At 50.4% G+C, this 25,553-nt stretch overlaps 1 protein-coding gene across 1 annotated transcript in view; it reads right to left on the minus strand.

Annotated features, from left to right (window-relative positions):
- Positions 1–25,553, minus strand: part of LOC128271612 (ETS-like protein pointed) — a 112,042-nt gene that overhangs the window by 24,901 nt on the left and 61,588 nt on the right. The window contains exons 3-5 of the mRNA XM_053009204.1: positions 17,167–17,283; positions 14,693–14,896; positions 11,181–11,535 (exon numbers count right to left, since the gene is read on the minus strand). Of these exons, the coding sequence (XP_052865164.1) occupies positions 11,181–11,535; positions 14,693–14,896; positions 17,167–17,283 (676 nt within the window). The remainder of the gene's footprint in view (positions 1–11,180; positions 11,536–14,692; positions 14,897–17,166; positions 17,284–25,553) is intronic.

Genomic DNA, 25,553 nt, shown 5'->3' on the forward strand with positions numbered 1-25,553 from the left:
TAATGCGCCCGCCGCGGGTCAGTTTTTATAGACTTCGGAAGACGCTATATTGCGCAGTGCCCTCATTTGCGCGCGCAGGAGATTGCCTCTCCCTCTCTCTCTCTTACCGTGGATCTCGAACGTCTCCTCCCGGAAGTCCCCGGAAAGTTGCTTCACTTTTTTTTGGGTTACAAAATATGGCCCAATCATGATGAACTAACATTTTCTAATTTGGTCTTTTGTCTAAACAGGACTTAACAACATTCGCTAATCAGTTGATTGGAAATTTACCCCCCGATCCGCGTTCTCGAACGGAAAAATTCATCCGAGTCTCGAACGCGAATGTCGAACACGAACGACGCTATTATGGTTGTCGAATCGAGAAGCTCCGAGTGCTAAATGTGCTAAAATGTGCTAAAAAGCTTAAATGTGAAAGCTTTTCAAGCTCTTTGAGTACGAACTGTCATTTCTTGTGCATTTTTGTAAACATTGCACACACAGATACACATACACAGATAGCAGATCAGCTGTGCGTGCGATTCTTGCTATTATATTTTTGAAATTTTTAGATGTGTAAAAGGTTTGTAACTCGCACAGCGAACTAGCTGGTCCCGTTCTCCAACGCGATGAAAGTGATCGGTGATCGGCAAGCAACGTTCGGATTCGGTGCGGCTCTGTCGCCGGCCATAATAACGAGACAGTTGTTGGTTCAACGTTTACGCGTTTACAATTACGCGTTCTCGGTGTACATGATTATTTGTTCTTGATGTACACCAATGTGTGAGCTACTGAGTTCCCTATCACTTATCCTATCTGCTGTAGAGCAGGCTCTTAGTTAGGCAGACCTACTTTGGACTAGCGACAGTGATAGTAAAGGAACTGAAAATGCAAAGATTAATCGCAAAATATTGCGATGTAAATTTTACAAATTGAATTTTTCATCACCAAAATACAAACTATCTTTGAAAATATCACTATCTTTGCACGGCGCAGCATAAACAATACAAAATAATTGATAAAATGAAAGACATCCTAACGGAACGGCTCTTTCCGTTGCAAAAAGTTGTCGGAAGCCGGATTGTCGAATTCGAGTTTCCGTTCGAGAACCATAATACCGATTGTCGAACGGAAAAGTTCATTCAGTTGAAAGCTTTCAACAGAAAGCGTTCATCCAGTTGAAGATTTCCGTTCGAGAGCTCGAACGGGCGAGTGGATAACCAAATGAACACAGATGAATACAGATGACCGTTCGACGACTCGAATCGAGAACCATAATAGGGCTGTTAAAGTGGGCTGGGTGATCGAGGTACTGTTTGTGGACTCAGTCATCTCAAAAGACGTGGACAATTGGTGTATCGCACCATAAAACCTTCACCTGCGACTTGGCGCAAATCAAGAACTTAAAACCAAGCTGGAAGCATGTTCCAAAACGCACCAGCAGATCGTAGACACTGCAGCTACAAAGTACGACCAGAAATAGCAAAGGAGTTTCATTGCACTTGAGGTCTAAGATGGGAAAACCTCAGAGCTGATCATTTCATAAGCTCACAAGCGGAAGTGATCGTGTATACTTGACCCAACGAATATACGAGAGTTTCAGTTTTCGAATAAATCGTTCTCTTCACAAGGAATGCTTCGGTTTGGGTCAACCAGTGACTGGCGATGGACTCCTATGGCTGTCGTCATTGGCCTGGCGTCAAAGTCAAAGCGATTTATTAGTCGGCAAGATGTCTTGGGGGCTGCCCGCCTTGGAGGTCTCGCAAGCCTCATGATTCATTTCGATGGCTTTGCGATTCCCGAGTCGCTAGTTCTGTGGATTCTTCCACTTTGACCCATTTTGAACCTCAAAGTAAGGGCTAAGCTAAGCAATTCGTATTGCAATCGTGTGAAGTCCATGGGTCATTTAGCTTGAATAGTTTTCATTCGAGTAAATAAAATATAACTACAAACAGCAAAATTATGGATTTATTTTATTGCACATGTCCACATGCGATCATCTGCGTCGATCTGCTGCTTGCGATGATTGGAAAACTGATCGCCCGCCGATAAATCGATCGATCAAAACACACGCAGAGAGAGAGAAAACGTTGATTTAATACGAATCGCACCGCTCTACGACTCGAATCGTTTCCTTCCTTCGCCCGTGGCCCGCCCCGGATCGTGACCGGATTCGCGAAATCCTCTTCCGCTGCCCAATTAAATCGGTCTGCTCGCAAGAGGAGCCTGTGGCGCCCAAGACCCCGAGAGACCGCTTTAGAGACCTAATTGAAATCATTAGCGACACACAACTGGTGGCCGCCAGGGCATAACCATCGGGTGAGGATCGTGTGGTTTGGCCAATGCACTATACACTAGCGCACGCGGCAGGCTGCAATTATGCTAATGCGTGCGCCAACAAATGACACCCGCAGACACTCTTCCTGGGGCGACCACCTCTTTCCTGTAGTAGCTGCCTTTCAAGAGACTCGCGGAAGGAAGCGGCCGCCGCCAGTCGACAAACGCAAATGTGCGGTTAGTGTGCCGCTAATTCACTTAACCCGTTCCCCGCCCGGTTAGGGTTCGCCCAGGAGGTGTGACCGGATTTGATTTGTGGCTGTTTCCTAAAAGGAAAGGACCAGAGCAAATGGACATTCCTTTACAGAGTTCATCGTAGAGCTGAGCTCGCCGACTATCACTCGACTTGACGACTACATGACGTTACCAGACCTTCGAGGAATAGCTCAGTTATCTTTACACTCGCAGCCAACTAGGATTAGGTCTACATCATGCTTAGGTCCAACACTCGATTCCCAAAGGTATTGCGCCAGAGATAGCCAAGAATCCCGCCGGGAACGCTAAGCAGCCAGAGCGCGATAGGAAGAGAACCCCCACAGGGGGTCAGCCACTTTCTTTATCGCACCCCTCCGATAAAAAGACATTTTCTGCAAAACAAATTATCGTCTGTCGCAAAAGATATGACACGCCTGGCGTCGATGTGCAGCAAGGACTTGCAGTGCGATAAACATGCAAAACTTTCCACACATCTGCTCCGAGGTCATGACACCTTGTGCGCGCAACTCCTTCACCACCGTCATTATCACCGTCTGAACTGACATCCGCCGGATGTGACCTTGAAATCGCGAATTATAGTGCCGTCCAGCAAGAAACAAATTTCCATATTGATGAGCCCAATGGCTGGGGCCCCGAAAAAAGGTGTTCAGGCGCGTAAGAAGAAAACGTGAACCAAATCTAATGAGCTCTTCCTTCAGCGAAGAAGCGAAGAACTGCTCGCTTTCTCACGGACACAGGACGACATCACGTCGCCGCCATGACCAACAAGCGGCACAGCGGGACACGGTTCTCATCGAACGGTTTATTTTTGGGGGGGCCCGTAGACCCCCGCAGGGCGTCCTGGCGAACTCCCAGAGAAGCCGCTCCGCGGTTGGGTAAGCAGTCTGGTGGCCAATCGGCCAATCAATGCGCGGTTTTCGGGCGCCAAGGCGCACACTTCGGAAACTAAACGTTGGCCGCGGCGTTAGAAGCTTGGAAGCGGAGCTTGGCTGTTTTATCTAGAGGAGTTCCCCGCTCGCTGTCTATCTGATGTTTACTCGCGTAGAGAGGCGTGTCGGGGGCCTCCTCGCCAGACGCCAGCGTCATTTTATCGCTGTCCAATCTCAGCAACGTGTGTTTGTGTGGTCACACCACTTATCTTTTAGTGCGCTTGTATCGCGTGAACCGAAGCGCAATGGCCGCCAACCACAAACGGTGACTTGGACTTCGCAAGAAGGGGTGTCGTCGCGCCAGCCAGCCAGCCAGCCATATAAAAAGACGAGGACGACGTTTTTAATATGATGTAATATAGGGGGATTCGCTATTTTTAAGCTTAATACCCGCGTGCGTTTCTCGTTCGATCAACGGCCGGTCGCATCATTATGTCAGGGGTCGCGCCTTCGGCTTTTCCAGCGCAAAATTTATAGTCCAACAACCAAGCCAGCCAACAGCCCCCATAACCTTAACCCGCATTCCACGCGTCACAGCGTTTGAACTACATCTTCTGCCGCCGGCGCTGGGGGGGATTATTTTCAGTTTCAGTGGCCGCGGTGGCGAAGACGGCGCCCGCGTTTTGCTTTCTTAACGGTGCGTGATCGCTGGCGGTGCGCATCTTACTGGAGCCACGCTAGAAGGCGCCCGAGAGGGAAAATTGACCATCATTTTTCGTGCCGGGTGTGCGCGCGAAAGCAAAAGCCGTCCGCCGTCCTTTGGAAAACATAAAGATTATGGGGGGGGGTGGAAGCCCCAAAAAAGAAGCGGGTTGCCGGATGGGTGGAAAATGGTGACCCCTCAGACGCACCCCCCGGCCTGCTGCGGCAACAAAACACACTTTTCGGTCGCAATACATAGTGAGGGTCTACGAAATGAATTATCATAAATTATGGCGGCACACGAGCACCGGGGCGAACCTTAAGAGACAGAGAGAGAGCGGGGCCAAGGGTCTTGGTGATGAAAAGTGGTAAAAGATAAAGAAAGAGATAGTGATCGTTACTGTTAACTCTTCGAGGCCAAATTCGCAACGTAACGCTCCGTCCGTGAACTAAGAATGATAATATGGTGTGTTGATGGCAGCATACTTTGAAACAATATTGGATTTGGACATTGTTGCGATGAGCAGAGGATTTTGAGGCGAATTTTGTCCAAGATCTACTTAGCGAAGGAGTTACCTGGACGAGAGATGGCCTTTCTTTTCATTCATAATACACGAATCTGAATCTGAATTAGCTCCAAAGCACGCGGAAGACCCGATTACGTAGCCGATTCGTTCCCAGGATTCATTCAAAATCCCAGTTTACGTCAGCTTCAAAAATCCCATTTTTTGTGTTCCGATCGGCAAATAAAATCGTCCGAAATCCTGGCGGTCGCACTTTCCGCTGTCAGAGCATCGTCCAGGTCCTCCTTTTTTCCGTCGCATCCTTTTTATAAGTGTCTGAAGACGGATCGTAGCAGATGTCATTTTGCCCATACTTTGCGTTTATCGCGATAAAAGCGTTTTATCGAATGTTTTATAGTCAGTAAACGCAGCTTCATTGCGATCTATGGTAGCCATGGAACCGTGTATGGATCTCGGCCATTCTCGTTTTCCTGGCATCAGTTGGATTCTGAGGACCTCTAATACCAATCATCCGAGAAAAGAGTGGTCAAAACCAGACCAGTTATGTATTCTCAACTCATGCTCAACTCGGGGCTATAAACCCCAGCATTGCACGTCACGAATCAAATGCAACACACGGACTGTGGTTGGATTCAGATTAAAGATCATCACTTGCACTTCAATTGATTGGTTGCTCCTTGGTTGTCCATTCGCTCCATTAGTCCTCGCTTTACAACATACTTAAGGGAGAGACTGAAGATTGACACATTGAAGATAGTGACCTAAGCGGCTTATCTTCCATAAGTCCGACCAGATTATGTTTCCATCGAAGATCGCGCTTCGTGCCGATGGCTTCCAGAACATTAGTCGCCGGCTCAGAAACGCACTATAACGCGTCATCTCGTCATTTTCGAACGGAAAATACAATTTTCATGCCACTGCTCTGCACCCCATATTCCGCGGACGGACGGACGGGACAGACTCAGAACGCGCGGACACATTATAATGGGGAGTCGTCGTCGTTATTCGGAACCATTCGCGGTCTTTACCAAGAACGGCGCGGCGCGGACTTTGTTTCCTCCTTGCACGTGTGCACCAAGTGTGTGTGTGTGTGTGTCCGCTAGTGCCCACTGACGGACACAGTGCGTGGTCGAGTGACTCCTCTTTCGATTTCGACACTGTTGCACCTCGCGCACACCACCACCAAAGAGGAGGGTCTTTTGTTTTTGTTTTGTTTTGCGAACAACGAATTCCGCCGTCGCAATAGCAGCGTGTGTGTGAGTGTGTGTGATTGGGTGGAGTGTGGGTCTCGGCCTTTTTTTTGTTGCTTTCAGTTTGGCACTGCATTAGCCTACTTGTGCCACGGACCGGCAAACGTGGAGAGTGTGCGAAGAGGTTTTGTTGTGCGTAAGGTGGAACACCTTTATGATGTCAATGTCACTTACGGCAACAGCCGGGGGTGTGACTATGTGCACAGCCCCCCGCGAATTGTTTTTAAACCATATCTTTGTCACTGGAAATTTTAATGCTTAAATAAATATTAAGCATACAAAATTTAAGGTTTTTGTGTCAAACGCTCTTTAGAACAGCAATGTGGGCGATGGAATGGAGTGCGGATAGGACATTTTCTTCGAGCGTTGGTCCAAGCTACATTTTATTACAAGATTAAGAATGTAATAGGCCCAAATAAGCCATTGCAAATAGTCCAAAACGTTTGCTAGTGTCCAAGTCCAGCGATGGACATTGTGCTGCGCTTACCACCAACTCGGTTGTTTTTGATGAATTGATTTATTATCATTCATGATCATTATCATTACATTAATCAGAATCAAGACGTTTATTGTTTATGAGGTACAATGAATCACACCGAACGAATATTCCGATATTCCTTAAGTTCCTGGGATTCATGGTGTATTGGTAATATTTTTTTATCTCAGTTGAGGGCCGAATTTAGCCTAGTTTTCAGTTGACTTTCCGTAATACTTTCGGCTGTGGTCTATTCGGTGATGTATAGGACTTGAAAATATACGCAGGAAATTAATTCCACTTCATTTGGGGAACTATTCCATGTATTTACAGATGGAGTTAGAAACTTTACCAACCATTTTTCAGCAAGACACAAACCAAAAAGCTTCGAGAATCGCTTAAGGAGCTCCACCTTCGCGACCACCGCTGCTGAAGTGGTCGGTCTCGCCCTGTGACTTGTTATGCTTTTTTTCGCTGTTGTTGTTACACCGTTTCTAATGAAAAGAGATAACGACGCACAGGTGAGGGGACGGACCAACAATGGACCGCGCGGGCCGTTGGGGTGACGACCTAAGGGCACTACCAGCACACACCCCCCACAGGGTCTGGCCGGCACCGGGGCCCTGGGTGAGTCAAAATGCACTGAAGGGTAACGCGCCAACGACAATGACGGCGCGACAGACACCAACGCGCCAAACGTAGTAGTGGAGTGTCCGTCCTCCTCCTTCGCACGTGTGTGTGTGGGGTTTGCAACATATTCTGACCGTTGGCCTACAGACAGCCCGTATTGGGGTTCACGGTGACCGGGCGACGAGTGGGAACCCTTTTACCCGCGCGGAACCCGGTTGGTTCTCATGTACCGGAACGCGCAACGGTTTTTCCGGAAAAGGGATAGTGTGCCGAGGGTTCAACAAGTCCCCGGAGGGGGCTCAACAAGTAGTTCCATGCCGTTCGAACCGAAAACCGTTTGTCATGGGCGCGACACGACACGTCCTTCACTGACCGCCCGGTGGATGATGATGACGACTGGGCGAAGAGAAGATCTTCGGAACCCTTCCTTTTCTGGGGACTCCGGGTTCCGGTATTCTGGTAAGCGTCGTCCATTGAAAACATTACATGTCAGGACGACGACGGGCAATCATGGCCGACGCTACCCCGAGATGGAAGGGCGGAGTATCGAGCGGAGATAGTCCCTTCTGAGGTTGGTACCCTTTTTTCTTCACGAAATCGGTGCGCTATTATGCTTAAGGTAGCGAGGATTGCGAAATTCTCCTCAGACGCCGTGAACTCCAGAAAATGAAGGGGAATCTCTCTCGCGCCCAAGAGGTGTGTCCCTGGCCCACGGTTCTACATCTCGTCTTTCAGGGGTGTTTCGGCCAAATAAGGACGAGGTTTTTGTGACCGAGGGGTGCCGAGGGTTGGGAAAGACTGTGTCCTCAACAAAATGGCGACGTTATCTTCGGAGCTCGCGCCATAAAGTAATCTTTTGAGGAGAAGTTCCCAAGTCGTTTGAGAGTTTCTGGATTTCAGAGCTGTGTTGACAGAGTGTGGGTCCCTCGGGGCCACAACAGCATATGTGGGAACAACCCGCGTCTTATCGGTGTGTCTAAGCCGAGGGAGTTTGCGCACTTCGCGGCGCAAAACTTATCTCCGGGCGCAACTCCAAATGCCCACGTTCTCCTCTCTTATCGCCAACTTCTTCCACCAGCAGAATGTTATGGGCAAGTCATGGTGTGTGTGTGTTTGGTGGTGATGCCACTGAATGAGTCTCGGGTTCCTTACACTTGCCCCATTCATGCGGCGCCGAGTCCCGTGGGCCAGGCCAAACCTAGGCGAACAGAAATGGCGCGCGAAACAGGCGTCATCCCACCATATCCATTCATTCACTTGCTCGCTCGTCATCCACCCACCCAGCCACACATTAGTTGGAACGGCCGCCCGTTTTATGCTCGCCCCCCCTTCCGCCGATGGCGCTCCGACGACGTGGCGGCCAGCGCTTAGAGCGCAAAGTGCCAGTCGCGCTCTGTGTAATCAACAACGATCGCGCGCCGGGCCGGTCGGTGGGTGGTTGTGACCCCCCACCACCCAGGGGACCTCCCCCCATTGGCCGCCCGCCACTTGACATTTAACTACGCGGACGAGAGCATAATTTCGGTGGGTCCCCCCTATTCATGGAGAACCTTTTTGGTTGCCAGCAGCAGATCGACGCGCTGGACGACAACAATGCACACACTCGTGGACGCGACCTATTGGCACGAGAAGAAGAAGAAGAAGAAAAATGGCCAACAACAACCCCAACATCGAGAGACTCTTTCGGGTTCCTCTCTCTCTCTGTCGCGCGTGCTAGACGATCGATCACAGAGGAGCGCACTATCAACCCTGTCCCTGTGTGCGTGTGTGTGTATGAGGCCGTTTTTGAAGCCAACAATCAAAGGCTGGGTGGGGGGATTGCCAAGCGTGAGTGACACGGAATGGTCGTTGGGAACACGCTGAGTAGTCCGAGGGACAGATTTCCATGAATGGATCAACTCAACGATGACGGGGCGATCGGGCCCCGGTGGGGGTCGCGACGCGAGTGGCGGAGGTGGTCAACGATGACCAACGAAACAGCAGTTTCAACCCCTTTCGGGCCCCCTCGGTTCCACGCGGTCCCCCTCGCGTGACACCGGCCACCCTCCCCCGAACAACGACAACGACGGCGACGATCGAATCGAAACACTCTTGAAGCACCCCACCAACACACACGCACGCATGTGAGGGAGGGAGCTTTGTTTTGCCACCAACTCGACCGTGACACACCACCGTGACTCTCCGTGTGGCGGCGGCGGGACCTCCGTGAGAGAGAATGCGAAAGAAAACACGGGACCGGCAGTCCGTTGCTGCTGTTAGGCAGGCTAATAAATATAATACAAAATCCCTTCGTGGCGGCAACAACAACCAGAACGACGACGCAGCGCAATTCGCGGGCGGATTGCAAATGGCCGTTTTTTTTTTCGAGGAGTTATCAGCCGAAAATTACAGTCATTTTCGGGGAACCGAAACCAAACCGAACGATCCAGCCGCTCTCTGCCAAATGATAATTGTGCGATCTTCTATTGGGCTTGTGTTGGTGATCGCTGCGAAAGAATTCGCGTGACCTGCACAGTGCGACAAGAAAATTTTGAGATCCGGCCTACGAAGATCCGGGCGACAACCGGAGTTTGCACAAGCCAGGAACTGGGTTCGAGATCAATTGACATTATTATTTACAAAATTTGGAATACAACCAACCACAAATATAGAATAATATTAATTAGTCAGCAGACGATCGTTGAATTTTTGGTTACCAAACACACGATGTTATGGAAATGAAATAGGATGACGTTCGAGTGCGAGGACCAACCGACAACTTGAACAACGCTGATAGGAAGGCAGTGCATGAGTTGGCATCTCAAGATTGTAATGAATCACTAGAAATGATTGAAATAGCAATACCTACATAGAGATAATTTCTGTAACAGGGAAAGTCCGACTTAGTTGAACGGACTGTTCTGATAAGGTTAGCGTGCGAATGTGTCAGAATCTTCACTTCACTGCCTGACTCCAGCACCGTTATACCGGAGTTTCAGCTTATTCTGGAGGTGATTAGCTGGCAACGACAACTACCAACAACTCTATCGACTCGAAGTGTCTTCTTCCTCATGGAGTGTACATTTAAAAGATACATATTTTTGACAGTGTTTGGACCATTTCGGAACATGTTGAACATGAACATGAATTTTGCATAGTTATGTCCACAAAAGTCCCAGCCTTCAAATGACAAGGATTTCAAGCGAATATCACCTCTCTTTACTGAAAAGCATAAAGATCCCAATGCGGGGGTTTATATTGCCACACTCTGTGTCGAAAAATGTGAACTATCCCCTCTATGAGACGGAACTGAGGTCTCGGTCCTCTCATTCCGTCTCCAACCTAATCGGGGGGTGAAGTTGAAAGGAGTTGGTTCCAATATGCAATTAAAGCTTTTCTGTCGGCAGGAGAGGTTCGGCGCTTCCTTCCGAAACCCCGGAACGCACTGCACGCGATCGATCGCCCATCGATCGCTCGGAGGCCAGAGTTCGACGCGGGTGATATCGGTTATTAGAGGGTACGACGGCCGGCCGCGGCATAATATGCTTGGCTCGGGTGTAGGCCACCGCCCGAAAAGGAGCATATAGTCTGGGCGTCGTCGTCGTGGATATTTCCCTCCCGTGGCCAGTAATCAAACGAAATGGAAAACACTTCTCAAGGGGCTCATCGGCTCAGCTGTGTGTGCGTCTGCCGCTCGCTTATAGAGTTTCTTGTTTCTTTCGGGCCACGGGTTTTTGTTGGGCTTCACACACCGCAATGACCAGTCACCAAGTCAGCCAGCCCACAGTCCGAAGTGGCGGACCGAAATCCAAATTATACAGGCTGCGGGCGCTGCTGGCGGTGTGTTGTGTTGTTGGATCTACAAAATCACCATCAAATCTCGCGTGGATGAAACAAAACCATTTTTTTCTTCGTTTGTTCCCTATCTTAACTCCCAACACACACAAAGATACACATCGACAACCCAAGCTCTTTGTAGAGCAGAAAGGGGCCGCCGCCTCGGCTGATTACTCATTACGGTGCGGCGTGGCCCCGCGCGCACGGATCCTTCCTTCTTCCTTGATGTGACCCTTTCCGAGGGGCTGCTTTTTGATGTAACTAATTATATGGTACCGTCGTTCTTCGCCTCTAATGCCCACCAAAGAGAGAGGAGCACCTTTGGCCGGGGTGATCTTTGGTTGCGAGCGAAGTGATTCAATAATTCAGTCAAAGTTCTAGTCACGTACCTCCGTTGTTGTTGTTGTTGTTGCTGGTGTTGGTGGTGGTCGTACTGCCGCTGTTGGGTGTCGTCGTACCGCCGGTGGTGGTCGTGCTGCCGGAGGTGGACGCAGGGGTGTTCTGGTTGCTGTTGCTGTTGCTATTGCTCGAGCTATTGCCTCTGCCAAATTCCTGTTGCTGCTGCTGCTGCTGCTGGCCACTTAACCGCTGAAGGGCACTGTTGTACTCGTTGAGTTCGTTAACGCCAACTCCAACTCCGGTTCCGGGTCCGGCAGGTCCTCCAGCACCGCCGCCACAGCCGCTATCGTACGGGCCGCCACTTCCCGGCGAGCCGTGCTCCAGGAGCGCCTTTTCGCAATCTGCGCAACGGACGAAAGGAGAACGTTAGAAAACGTACGCAGGGAGGCGGGTGATGGTGTCCTACTGTGGGCCTGCTGATACTCAAGAAGATTCTGGCCCCTTTCTGGCTATTTTTCCTCATTTTTTTTTTTGTTAATAACGCCACGCCGGGCCTTTGATAAATCAATTGCCGCAACACAAGAGAGCGAGAGCGAGCTGGATATTGGTCGTCGGTTCCCCCTCAGCAAAGGTTTTATCAATCAATCAATCAACAGGCGAACGACGTGAACCCCATTTATTAAGGGGCCCCGGACGGCGGATTTGATTTGATTTCCTTCTATAAATAAACAAAAAACAGATTCGACAAACCCTTTGCAAAAGCGCCGCAATTTACTTCGGAGCGGCGAAGGGTAAGGGTCCAACGGTCCAGGGCCAACGACCCACCACAAGACCGTGAAGGGACCGTCCTAGGGCGCGATTTTCGGTGACTCCTAAATTCAATTTGCGAGTACGGCCCAGGCCGCCTGTTGCTGCTTCTTCATGAAGTTATCCGGGCGGGTTAACAACAACAACCAGTTGCATTACGCTACCCAACTACGGCAACAGGTTCGTCCTTTTTGACCGGGAGCAACCACCAGCAGCTAGAGTATTGGCGAGGTCCACGCACAGTTGTTCTCTCTCGCTCGCCGGAAATTTGGGAAAACTCGCTTTTGGACCGATTCAATTGGGGCAAACTGGACTCTGAGGGGGAACGAAAGAAGCTGGGACTGCTGCGTGGTTCCATTTCCGGCGGAACCGGAAGGAGCGGAACTGGCGGCGCCCATTTAACCTCGATTGACATCGCCGCCTCTGCGAGACTCAATCGGTCAGCGAAAGTGAATCGGTCTCTTCTTCTCCGCCGCCATCAATCGATCGGCGGAATCCGGGTAGATGATGTGAAAAGCAATGCCCAAACGGGGCTCGAGGGCGGTAATTGAAAAATCTGGCCCGAGCCCTGTCTGAGGGTCAGGTCAAACCAATTGATCGCGGGTGTATGATGCGCGCGCGCCCCTTCGTTAACTGATGCTAATTAAAGCAATGCCGGCAGGGCTGCTGCTGCTGCTGGACAGACACTTTCCGAAGGAAGAGTCTGCCTGCCTGCCGAGGATGCCCCTAACTCAATTAACCCGCCACAACCAACACACAAAGTTAACCGATTTATGGCAATCGAGCCAATTATCCAATCTCAATCACGGCGCGATCGTCCCAGGGTGTCCACGAAAAGATCCACGGCCGATCCCCGGCGAGGTTGAGTAGATTGTCTTGCTAGGGATGTTGGACCCTGTTTCGGTTGACCCCATTGCGCTGATGCTCTCTCTACTGCTGCTGAGCCCTAACCGAGCGCACTTCATTCGGTTTGTAACTGCGTGGATGATTTATTGTCACTCTACTCTACTGGCAGTGGTGGTGACACGCACGGGCACGCAACGGACAACTGCGCTTTACTACGAGAAAGCTCTGTTCAAAGTGACGGCCGCGTTTGGTCACTGTTTACCAAAACCAAGAACGTGTTGATAATTCTGAACAGTGTTGGGCCATTTCTGAACCCTAATAAACCGAATTTATTCCGTCGATATGTGACAATGGTCGATGGAGCAATCACTTCACTCCGGAATTAAAACGATCGTCATCTCAGTGAAGAGCAACTGGCGAATCTCGTCTAAAGCGCCCGAAAGCTTTGCCTTGGTATTTTGGGATGTCCGTGGTGTAATATTCATCGACTATCTTGAGAACGGAAATACGATTAACAGTAAATATCATATGGCGTTATGGGAGCGTTTGAAGGCCAAAATTGCAAAGAAATGACAGCATTTGGCAACCTACCCTGTCACAAGTCATAACTACATGAGTTTAGCTTCTAATTGCTCCCACATCCACCATAAGCGCCAGATTTAGGTCCCAGCGACTAGTGGCTATTCGCAGAGACCTCAAAAAATTCACACCGGTAAGAAAAAAGGAAGAATGAAGAGGTTGGTGCTGAAACTGAAACCTATTTTGAGGCAAAGGATAAAGATCGTTCTACAAGAGTAGTATAGAAATGTTAGAGCCTCGCTAAAATGATTGTCTTTTCTTTCCTTCCCGAGACCCTGGACTTTTCAGCCCATGTGTGCGTGGTTTTGCTGCACTTTATGCACGACCCCAACGTTGGGTCTGATGCGACCGTTCTGGAGGTCGTGGTGCGTTGCACACACAACACGCGGTCCTTTTATTGGTGGTCGGTGGTCGTTGTGTGGCGCAATGCGTGTGCGTGTATGTCTTCTTCCGTGCCACCAGCGCAAGGTCCCCTTACCGCCACCACTCATGACGGCGACGGTGATGATGATGAAAGATGATCAACTTTGATGATCACCAACCAGCACACAATATGGCGCCCTTCTCTCGGACTTGTTGGTCAGCAGCGGTCGGTCGTGCGGTTGGTCATCGCGGGTGAGGGGGTTGTTGCATTCAATTGCATCATTGCACTACCGTTGCATTGCGCCGCTAGGCGGTGGCCACGGTGGGCGCATTGATTAAAATCGCATTACCCACCGGCCAGCGGCGGACCTGAGTTTTCCGCGGGCCGCGATCACGATCCATGAGATTTAAATTTTTCCACACTACTGTTGCGTCCCGCGCGCGCACTCGTTGATGGCGGTGGTGTCCCAATCCCTGTGACCACCACCAGACCGGAGCTAAAATCAGCTACAGTAGGGGGTAGCCCAACACAGCCCAACCCTCATTTGTATGTCAATTCGATGTCGAAGTAGCAGCTGCCACGAGGCCGACGCTGTCAAGTGCCGCTATGCGCGTCCTGGAAAGACCCGAACTTCCCAAATTGTCCAAATAATAGACGTTTGTTGATGGTTAAAAGGACAATTATTGCCAATTGTGGGTCACCCAGCAATCGAGCGGCGCACCACCAATTTATGGGCGAGCCTGGTCACTTCACGTCGGTCGGGCTCAATGGGCGAAGGAATGGGCATGGGAAATACCCTCATATGCGCGTTCTTGCGAGCTCGTTAAGCGCTGTGGGCTCTTGAACCGCACACTCTCGAAGCCCGCATTCTAGACGCACTGATTTGGGGAACGACCAAGATTGAATTTGGTCAAATGATGACACACAGCCCGTTGGTCCGGGGCACGACTCCTCTGACTTACCTTTCTGCAGTATCTCCAGGTGCTCCCACAGGATGTCGCCGGTGAAGGGTGGTGCGATCGCCAGGAAGCCTTCTCGGCCGAGGCCGACGATTTCGCGGCCGCCCATCTTCTGGAACGGTTCCTTGTTTACGCCCTCCAGCGAGAACTCCTTGATCGACCAGTTCAACCAGATCAGCACGTGCTCCGCCGTCCATTGCCGAGGATCTACAACAACACAGAAGGAGACATAACAGAGCGGCGCGTGTAAGTGTGAGTGAAAACAGAACAATGCTCGCTTCGGAATCGCTTTCGGGGAGTTTTCCTTCGGGGAATGGAGCCTCTTCTGCTGACCACCAACTGAAAAAACACAATGGCGCGCGTCCGCGGCCGAGAGGTCGTTCGTTCTCACCCTTCAAAAACACAACACAACAAAGGCTCATAAAATATTAATTGTTAACTGATCTTTTTGTCCGTCGCTCGGAAGCCTCCAAAAGCCTCCGGAGACCTTTGCATTTTTTGGCCGCCAAACAACTACCGACGAAGACACAGAGAGTCCCCACAGAGTGCTACTCTCGATGGCCTCGCGCGACACTGAAGGTCATCCCCCGACGGAGAGTATGTCGAGAAGAAAAATGGCGCATCGGCGGGGGGGGTTTGTTTTATGGGAACGCTAGGGGTGAGCGGAGACCCGGAGACTTGAAAGACCCCCCATCGCCCCGTCGCCACTTGAGACACATTGAATGCGTTTCCCTGGGCGCGCTACTGTTTCCTTCCGATTAGGCAGATTAGGTGGTGCGTAGTTGAAGGTCGGCGGCGGCGGCACCTGATGATGTTCACGTCCAGATAGGATTCACAGGGCCATCATGGCGCAGCACCGTTCGCACATGATCGGTATCAATACGCAATAGCACCTCCACAGCAACACAACAGCACGGTCATCAGCCGCGCCACATCGGATCGGATGGGTGGTGATGGTGATTCTCAAAGGCCAAGGCCAACCGTGTGGCGATGTTGTGTCTGGGAATCAAAGATTGAATATCTCGGCCCGGTCTCTGACGTAGTCATTTGAGGGCCACGTCATTCTTCCAACAACAAAAAATGGCCTACAGAATGGCCGCGCGTAACAATGAGCGAAACGGCCCATATCGTGCGCCCAGGATTTCGTTCCTTTCTGGGCAACGGACGTCCAGACACGAAATTTGAGCAAAATGTGCGTGTCGGGAAGAAGTGCCCGGCCGGAATGAGAGGATCTCTCGCCCATCGGGTGGGTCGGTTCCATTTCATCATCATCGTCAGCACCATATTGAAGGAGAAGACACGGCGATCGTGCGTGATGATTTGGTTTGGTTAACATCTCGTTTAAGCTTTGGTTTGAAGAATGTCGCCTGCTTTGAAGCCACGTTTCCGATGTCGGCAGTGGAATTATCGTAAAGGTCCGGAAATGGTCTTTATCGATTGGTTTGAAAATTTTCCCAATTGTTCTAGGATTTTCTACTGAGTGAAAGATCAATGGTGGACAAACCAATATCTTTCTTTCGACATCCGCCATTTTTGGTTGAGAAAAATTCTGTTCTTTTGCCAATCCCGTTTCGGGAACTAACTCGGGAAAGCTAACATCACAGCGGAAATTGCTGCTATTACGCCCGAAATAATGTCAAATACAATAAAAAATGTCCAAAAAAGAGCCGCTTTTTGTGTGTAGAAGCGGTCATTTGATCGATATTGTATTTTGAGTGAATTATCAATAAACGGCATTCTATACCCTAAAAATATCTCGCTCATTTTTCGAATTGGTTTTGTTACTATGGCGACCCTGTATTTATCGTCATTTATGTTAATGTGTTTAAGAAAACATCTGAAAACGGTATCTGAAATCGATCGGTATCTAGTTATTTTTTGCGATCTTATGATCGCTAAAACTAGCTAAAATCGTTAAAATTGGTGGACTGGCTAACGACAGTTCACCCATCGGCTCCCTCGAAGTTGTGAATCGAATTCAGAGTTAATCACACATTATTATAACGTTGACAAGCAAGTAACGCGTTACGTAACGCGCCGTTTTGACAAACAGCAACAGCGACAGAAACACTGGATGGCGGCGTTGTTTGAGGACGAGATTTAAAGACAGCGAGAGGCGATGACGGGTCCTTTTCTGTACCGAATCCCCAGTGAATAAAACAATTTTTGGTCCTGCACTACGCAGGCATACCATGGAATTCGAAATTAATTCGGTCCTCGACAATAAGGTTATCCAGAGGAAATTGTAAACCATTTACAAGTACGCAGGTGTGGTGGGATTTTGAACAAAATGTCCCATAGTATGGCAATCTCTGGACCAGACACATCACACAAAGTGGATCAGAATTTGCGTCGAGGAGTAATGCCCTGAAATGAGACGATCTCTCATATTGGGCAGTTTCTGTTTGCCAACGAAACGGGACACCTTAAAGACTGGTAGTTGACTCTGGAGACTCTAGTTGAGCTGTTGTGCTTACCTTTGGTGATTTTGAATGTTTGCACTTCCTTCTCCCAGGACGCGAACGAAGCGTACAGCACCTCGGTCATCTTCTTGTTCGTGCCGGGCGTCAACGGTGGCATCTGCGGGGGGGCATCTGTAACGGAACGAGAGAGAGAGAGAAAGAACGCAAATCATTAATCCACATCCGTTTGGTTGGGGGAGGGTCCCGCGAAATAAGTCAGCGCGCGTCAACAGTTGGCGATCTCTTGGCGAGATCCGTTGATCCACGCCGGATCTCGAAAGCCGAGAACCTTCCCAAAGAGACATTGGACACCCTCTCTCTGTGCTCGGTCGCACCACTTTCGCTGACGAATCTCTCTTTTCGGTTGCGGTCGAATATTATCCGGCCACCAATTCTCCACCAGGCAGCAAGGGGCGGCCACATCCGGTTGTGGCACCGTCAGCGTCTACGACGATTTTAGTGTCTCCAGGTCCCACCAGCAGTGACACAATTTGGCCAGCCATTAAAATGCCGAGTCGGGCCGGACCGAACGAGAGAACGGAACCGAACCGAACCGGAAGTATTTAATTTCACAGAACACACACACACACACGTGCGGAGCTGAAGATCTGGAGGGCCAACGGAACCTCACGGTCGCTAAGTGCTCTGCCTGGTTGTTCCCTTCGAAACTACGATCCACCGCTCCCGGGCGCAAAAGAGGCTCTGGGCCGGGAGGTCTTCTCTCGCGTGGCACCACAATACCGCCGTAAATTTGATCAATCATTGCCTTCTTGGGTTCCTTCCTTCCTTCCGATTATCCTCTCCGCCGAGCCCCGGGACCGAGCCCCGGTGTCGGATGATTGAGAGGGATTGAAGACGATTAAAGATCCGCGCTGGCCCGCCCCGGCCGCTCAGCTGAAGATTACATTCTACCGAACCGGTCGCCGCGGAACGGACCGCGGTTCCAACTCCGGGGATTGGGGATGGAAAATTGAAATTTTCACGGATTACCCGGGGGGCTGACGCGAGATCCGCGTAAGGGGATTTCGCTCCTGATCTTGAACTTCCGTAAAAAGGCCCCATTTGGTGGGACGGACCACTGCGACGACGACGACGACGACGACGACGACGAGACAGGGAGAGAGGATAAACACCCGATCATCTGGGGGAATCACCACTCGCGACGTCTGGTCTGAGTCCCAGTGGAGAGCAAGAAGAAAGGGTTTACACATTGGAACAAGTTTAATGCGCGCCGAGTGATCGTGTCGCGGCAGACAATTGGATTTCTTCATTCTTGGTCTTTCGCCGCGCTTGCTTGCAGGGGGATCGAGGAAATCCGGACTTCCGAGGCAGCCACCAGCAGCACCAGCATTCGCTGTGGTCTCGGGTCCGACTCGAGTGGTGGCGCATAAAATCCGATCATCGACGACGCGGATTCAACGTGTCAATGGATCAGACGTGCAGAAGAGCTCTTAATCTCGGACACACACACTTGGTTTCTTCTTCGAGGAGAATTGTCCCCCACCCGGGAGTTCCGGTCGGCGCCGGGTTTTTGGTTTCCTGATTGATTGGTTCGATGGCGGAAAGATCACCCACTGGTGACGACCCCCCAGCATTGCGCGCTCACCGTTTCGGGAAGATTTTGCGTATGCCCCAAGTCCGCTTTTGGAGTCCGCTGTTGGACTTCTGGAGTTTCCTATATAGCGGAAAGCCCTTCGGGCTGGATGGTGGAGAAAATGCGGTTCATTAAATTTTCCCTTTCACCCAATTTCCTTCCTTCCTGTCGGAGCTCCGCCTCTGCGATTCCCGCCCTTGCCCGCGGGTGGAGGCCCTCTCTCTCGCTTTGATCGATTCTCGTTTCAAACGCGGCCGCCAATCAGAAACTCCTGTAATTGGATCTCCCAGATGTTCGGCCGCGTTGTGTGGTAAATAAATTTGTTCAACGTTTTCATTACTACCGCCCACCGCCCCCCGATCGAGAAAGGATGGAACCACCCACCCACCACCACCAGAGAGCAGTCATGTGGGGTCCCGCGGCCAAAGCAATGCGATGATCATGTCGGCGCACGCGCACGCTGCTCTACAACAATGTTGTAGTTGCGTTTTGCGTGCCTTTTTTCAGCAGCCAGAGGACGATAGGCCGGATGGTGAATAGAGACCACCCCTATCGCGCCCACCCCTCGCGTGTGTGTGTGTGTTTTCGGGGATGGCCTACGGCGAATGATCAACACGCCCGGTTCGCCGATCGTCAGCAGCGCGGCGCGCTTGATTTCGGGCCCATCTGTGGCGTGCGTTGTTCTCGGTAATCAATTTTCGGATCACTTTGGGTGGGTCGGTTCCATTTCATCGTCATCATCATCATCGGCGCCAGATAAAAGGGGATCGTGCGTGCTGAGGATCGTACACACCGCCAGCCTAATAATGTGCGTGTTTTGCGTGGAGTTTACTTTTGGAAGGTTCTTTCTTTTTTACAAAAAATGTAATATTTATAGAATTTACAACAAATAACGAAATTAAAGAAAAGTCGGTCGGAGCTATGCTTTGATTAATATCTCGTTGGAACGTTGGGTTCAGTAACGTTAAATTTGTTGAAGCCACGGTTTCGATGTCGACAGTGGGATCGTCCTCCGAGAACGCCCTTTATCGATTGTTTCGAACATTTTCCCAATTGTTCTAGGACTTTGTAGTGAATGAAAGATTAAAGGACGATAAACCAATCACTTTCCTTCGACGTCTGCCAATTTTTATAAGAAAAATTCTTTAGCTTAATGTGATTCCGATACCAATATTAGCAGATCGTTTTCAAACACTTCTCCGTGATCCTTTCAAAAATTAGGATCATTTTCAAGATTATTGAAGTATGTACCATTTGTCATTTATGTTAATGTGTTAAAAAAATACCATAAATTTTCCGTTTTGATTGAAATCGATCAGTATCTATTTTTTGTTGCGATCTTGAATTGGATAACGCGTTGCAGTTATCCAATCGCTCGAAGTAGTGGATCGAATTCAGAGTTCAGAGAGAGACCACACGTTTTTAATGAGCCTATTCAGAGGAGGTTTTTAAGACATTTACAGACAACAGCATTAAATAAGCATTAAATGTAGCAGCAACGTAAAAGTTTTTTTTTTTTTAGGGTCAGAAAGCTTTGAACTGAAATTAACGACAGTATTTTACTACAAGGTTTGAAAATGGCTGTGGTGTGGTTTAATTGTCCACCTCGATGGAGAGATTTTGGAGGAGAACTTATTTTCCATTTCGAGACAGATATTTAAAATAGTTGCGAGTTATCGACAAATAAACCGGCACTATTATGGAGCGCATTTGGATGTGGTTCGTCTGTAGATCATCCGCCTGCGAGCTGCACCGACGATCGATCGGTTTCTAGGCGAAAGCATCTAAGCATCCACTGGAGTGTAAAACTTTATGTTGGTGCTTAATAAGAGCTCTACTTCGTCGGTTCTAACAATAAAATGGAGAATTCGGGAGCAAACAGTCGGTGCCTATTTTTCATAGAAAATAGAGCGAAAACCTACCGAAGATGCTAAAAGCTCCCAGTGCGTTGTTGATCAAAACACGGCTTTTTAAGTTTCTTAAATTTTATGATCAACTTGTTACCTTCTGGGGAGGCAAAGAAACGACTGTAGCTAAACTTGATCGCGTTCGCATTGAAACCGAAGCCCGTTTTTCGTTACTTAAAGCACGGGGCGACAGTGTGAAGGAGCGTTTGCGTTTCACAAGCGTGAAACATTGAACACATTTATTCGTGTGAGCGCCTCGAAATTCGCAACAATCGGCTTTAGTGATGGGTGCTGACCTCACACACACACGGCGTGTCACGTCACGGTGCCGTTGTTGCGATGGCAGGAGCGACACTTGCGCGACGCCAGCGCAGATAGCCGCGTCTCCCGAAAACTCCACACCCAGCCGACCGGAACGAAAGCCCAAAAGCGCGGCATCGTCCGATGGCCAAGATCGGTCGTGGTGTGTTGGTTAGTTGTCCTTGCCGGCCTCTCGGACTTATTATGTTGCAAGTGCACACGACGCCACGAGACGAGTCTGTTTTTGGGGAAGTCAAAAAAAAACCGATACTCGATCCGGGGTGCTCGAAGGATTGCTTCCCCGAGCAATGGCACAACATGACGGCAAGTGTCTGCCCTTTTTCTTGTGTCCACCAGCGCACTTCTCTCCAGCGCAGAGCTCTTTAAAAGGCGTTAAAATCACTCAATTCGCGATCGCCGCGCGCACTGCAGTCGGCAGCCGACGGAAAACACAATGGCCTTTTATTTCCCATTTTCCGACCCCGTCCGTTTCGGTAGCCATTCGGCGGGGAGAGAAACTTGAAGACGGGGTGGGTGGTGGTGGTGCCCCGCAGACGTCGAAGTATCGCGAGCGCGCGCCGCCCACGGCCAAAATGGGTTCAAGGTGCATTCAAGAGACGCCTCACCTCACGTTGCGCAGGCGCGCGATGCGCTTCGGTGGGTCCCAAACTATTGTTTCACGGCAAAATATTTGTTGGCTGCGCGCTTCTCCTGCCTCGCCGTTTTCGGTGGCCACCAGCCCCGTGGTGCGCGGTGGACTTTCGCTTTTTTGCACAATCGTAAAATACTTTTATTACTTTATCATCCTTGCGCAGCGCAGCGCAGGCCAACACAACCGTCCCCACTCAACCATCCTTAATGCAGTTCTACGGACTAGAGACGAAGAAGAAGACGAAGAAGAAGCAGAAGAAGACGGACACATTACCTCTGGCGGGCTTCTGTAGGCCCTTCATGAGCGGGTGAGCCTTGAGGCCCATCCCGACCGAGGCGAGCTTGTTGAGGCTGTAGCTGTTCAGGAAGCTCTGCTGGTTGTTGTTCAGAAAGCTCACGTTGTTGTTATTGTGGATACCGCCACCACCGCCGATGGGGCCAGCGCCACCACCACCGCCGGGCACCATGCTTCCCGGACCACCGACACCGCCGACGCCACTCAACAGGCCCAGATTGTGGTGGTTGGCACCGCGCAGTGGAATCCTCCCGAGGGGTCCACCGGCACCGCCACTGACCCTACCAATCCCTGCGGCACCAGTTCCCTCGTTCCAGTCGATCCACTCGTTGGTCATTTTGGCGGCCCGGGGATCGAATCCTTCGAAGCCCCGGAGCTCATTAATGTTCACCTTGGTCGCCACCGTTACTCCGGGTTAGCAACACACACTGCTGCTGCTCTTCGTTTCTTCAGGAGGCGCACGCTCATGCGGCCGCAGGATACGGAGTTTAAGGAGGGCCACCGTCTCGACCAACCGTGCGCCCGCTGCCTTCTTGATTGGTACCAACCACACTGCGGATTCGTTTTTCCCACCGATTTTGCTCCTCGCGGGTTTCGAAGTCCCGAAATTTTCCCGCGCGCGTGTCACTACACTTTCCGGTCCACTCGTAAATCACTTTTAAATTATCAGGATGCTCACCACGCACCACTCCACACTTTGGTGTGGATCTCTTATTGGCCTTCACTTCGCGACAGACAGACCGGGAGAGAGAGAGAATCGGTAATCGGTAAAATATGCGTTGCGCCAGAGGGCCCGGACAGGACGACAAGCTTCGAAAAATCGCCGCAATTAATTTTCCACTTGAGCCACACGCACGCACCTTCGAACGGGTAACACCAACCACCACCAGAAGAGTGTCTTAAACAACAACCGGATTAACGACGGGTACATGTTTTGATTGTTTGCTGTTGGTGCGTCCTCTTGAATCCTTGTTGCGCTCGTCTTCGATCGATCGGCTGAAATCCGCGCTGCCGTAGCATAAATTAGCATACATTCTCACTCACGGGGATTCAGAGACCGCCAAAAAAGGCCATCCAAAAGTCGGCCTTTGGTCGCCTTCATTTTTCGGTCGATTTATTTTGGGTGAATTGAGAAATTGGTCAATGCGCGGTGAGGCGATGAGAGGCTTAAGGGGCTTTAATTTTGATACGGACGGATTGCGGGCGGTGGTCAATCCCCTGGTACACTCTTATTAGAGGCCGCATCGTTAAACCAACATCGTTTAGAATGCATCGCGTTTGACCGCAGGTCAGAGATCGACGTGTTGAGGGTAATGTAAATAAATCATTAATCTCTCGAGAGAGTGTGCCCAGCTGCATCCGAACGGGGGATGCAGATTAATACACACGCGCCCCGGATTGCCCCGGGGGTGTCATAAGTTTAATTGAGTGTGTCGAATTGAACGCATTTAGCTAAGTGGATGGACCCCGCCGGGGGCATGGCCACAGATGGTCAGCTTGGGGCGCGAAGGAATCTGGGATCTAGGTCTGTGTTCCCACCACCAACATAAAAAGCTCACTTTATTATACTCCAAAAACTCAACGGGAATCATAGGACCAATGTGCGCACTATGGGCAGATTAAATCGCAATAACCAGGAACTCGAAAAAGGGACGCGGTGGCCCACATGTCGAACGCAGCATCATTTAACGCACCGCACACACCGCGCGGCGACAAAACAACGAAAATGTCCACTTAATTAACATAAATTATTAAATTAACATTTCATTTACTCCAATTGTCATTCAATTCCTTCCAATTGATGTGTCGCAGTGGCGAAGCGGCGGGTTGTGGTCGATTACTGCGCGCCCGTCCCGCCGCCGCTGCTTTCTAATCGACCCTTAGACCGCTGGTCAACCGCCGTTAGAAAACCGCCGGCCAAATCCGGCGGCCCTGTCTATGAGGGCTTCGGAAGAAGCCCAGCGGAAATAACGACCGAGACTAACCGAGACAGCCCGTGTTCGGGCGGGGAAAATAGAGGGAAAAAATGCATAAACAAACAACGAGGCTCGGGGGGCTGAGTGCAGAATGGCCACAAAATATCCATCATAGGACGCGGCTCTGCTGGTACTAAAAACGCCACACTAACGCCGTTCTTTGGCGATTCCCTATAGGCGAGAGGACTCTCACACACACCGTTGTTGACCACCATAAAAAGTCCCGTCCACTCCCTGGTTGGCCACGTAAACAATATGATCTTTCCCCGTCCACGGTGGCGGCAATCAATTTATGCTGATGAAAGTATGCGCGGCCACAGAACGCACGCCGCCCACACCGACCGACCGGGTCTAAGTGAATCCCTGGAATCGCGAGCGCGGCAAGTGTGGTTCTTCTACATGTCCACACAAGATATAAAGTAAATCATCCCGTACGACACCCGCCATCACGTGCCATAAACCCGCCACTTCATTTCTTCATTTTAATCTGCGCCCCCTGGGGCCATATTTTGGGGATTTAGAATCATTTGAAAACGAATATCAAAGGGGGCCCCTTCCGAAGTGGGCTAGAGAGGCTTCCCCGAAGTAGTGCGGCTTGTAACACGATCAGGTGCCTCGGCTACGTTTTTATAGAGCACAAAAACTGGGACATGAAATCGATCGCACCTCCCGCCCAAACTAGATCGGTAATAATTCTTGTAATTTTCACGTTCTTTAGTCCTAGATCTTAGTGAAAGCGAACGCGCGCGCGCGTGTTGTTGAGTGCGGTGTGTAATGCGATACATGTTGGAGGGTCAGCCGGGCGGCCCTGGAAAAAGTCCCTCGAAAACTCATAATTGGGCTGAGCGCGGATGAACGGAAATTAAGTGCACTGTTGGAAAACGGGGCCCGCGCTAATCGGATATACGTCGGGTCTCTCCCAATATATTGATGATCATCCGGCTAAGTGCGGCGCTCCTTTCGGGATGACCTTTGGATTCTTTCGGGTCCGCGGTGCGCGTCCGGCGACGAAAAGCTGACGGGTTTGGCGTTTTATTAAATCTAAGTATTACACCAAGAAAAAAAAAGGCACCCAGATCAGATCGCAAGGAACTGACAGCAAACAACGCCGCGGGATGATAAATGGTGATTTCTTGCTGCTTGGCAACCGAAATCGTTGCCTAATGCCTAATTGACGCCTCTTCCGGTTGCGGAGAGTGCATCATCGATGCACTCCCTTGAAGGTGCGCGGCTCAGGAAAGCAAGCGCAAGCGATCATTAGCGTGTGTGCTTGCGGAGGACGGGCTAATGTCCGGAAGGTTCCGGAAATGACAACTTCCACACGCCCGCGTGGCACATAATCATGCGAAGCCCACAGCCCACTACAAAGGGCTTCAAATCTTTCCTTATTTTCTAACAAAAAAGGAAGGAAGGATGGAATGTGGGTTACGGCGGGCCAGGGCGTTGATTGTGTGGCGCCCGATGTGAAGCAGCGCGGTTGGCGCAATCAACGGCGACCGGGGGGAGAGCTAAGAAAATGAGCAATTCTCGTTCAGGTGGCGATGATCGTCGTCAACGGCGGGGCGTTGGAAAAATCCCCACATTTGATCGAACGGACGATACCCGGGGCCCCGCGGTTGGCAATTTTGAATGGTGCTAGGCGGCTTTCTACATCCATTGAAGAGAACATAGCTAAGCTT

This window comes from Anopheles cruzii, chromosome 3 (assembly GCF_943734635.1).
Source record: "Anopheles cruzii chromosome 3, idAnoCruzAS_RS32_06, whole genome shotgun sequence".
Taxonomy (NCBI): Eukaryota; Metazoa; Arthropoda; class Insecta; order Diptera; family Culicidae; genus Anopheles; species Anopheles cruzii.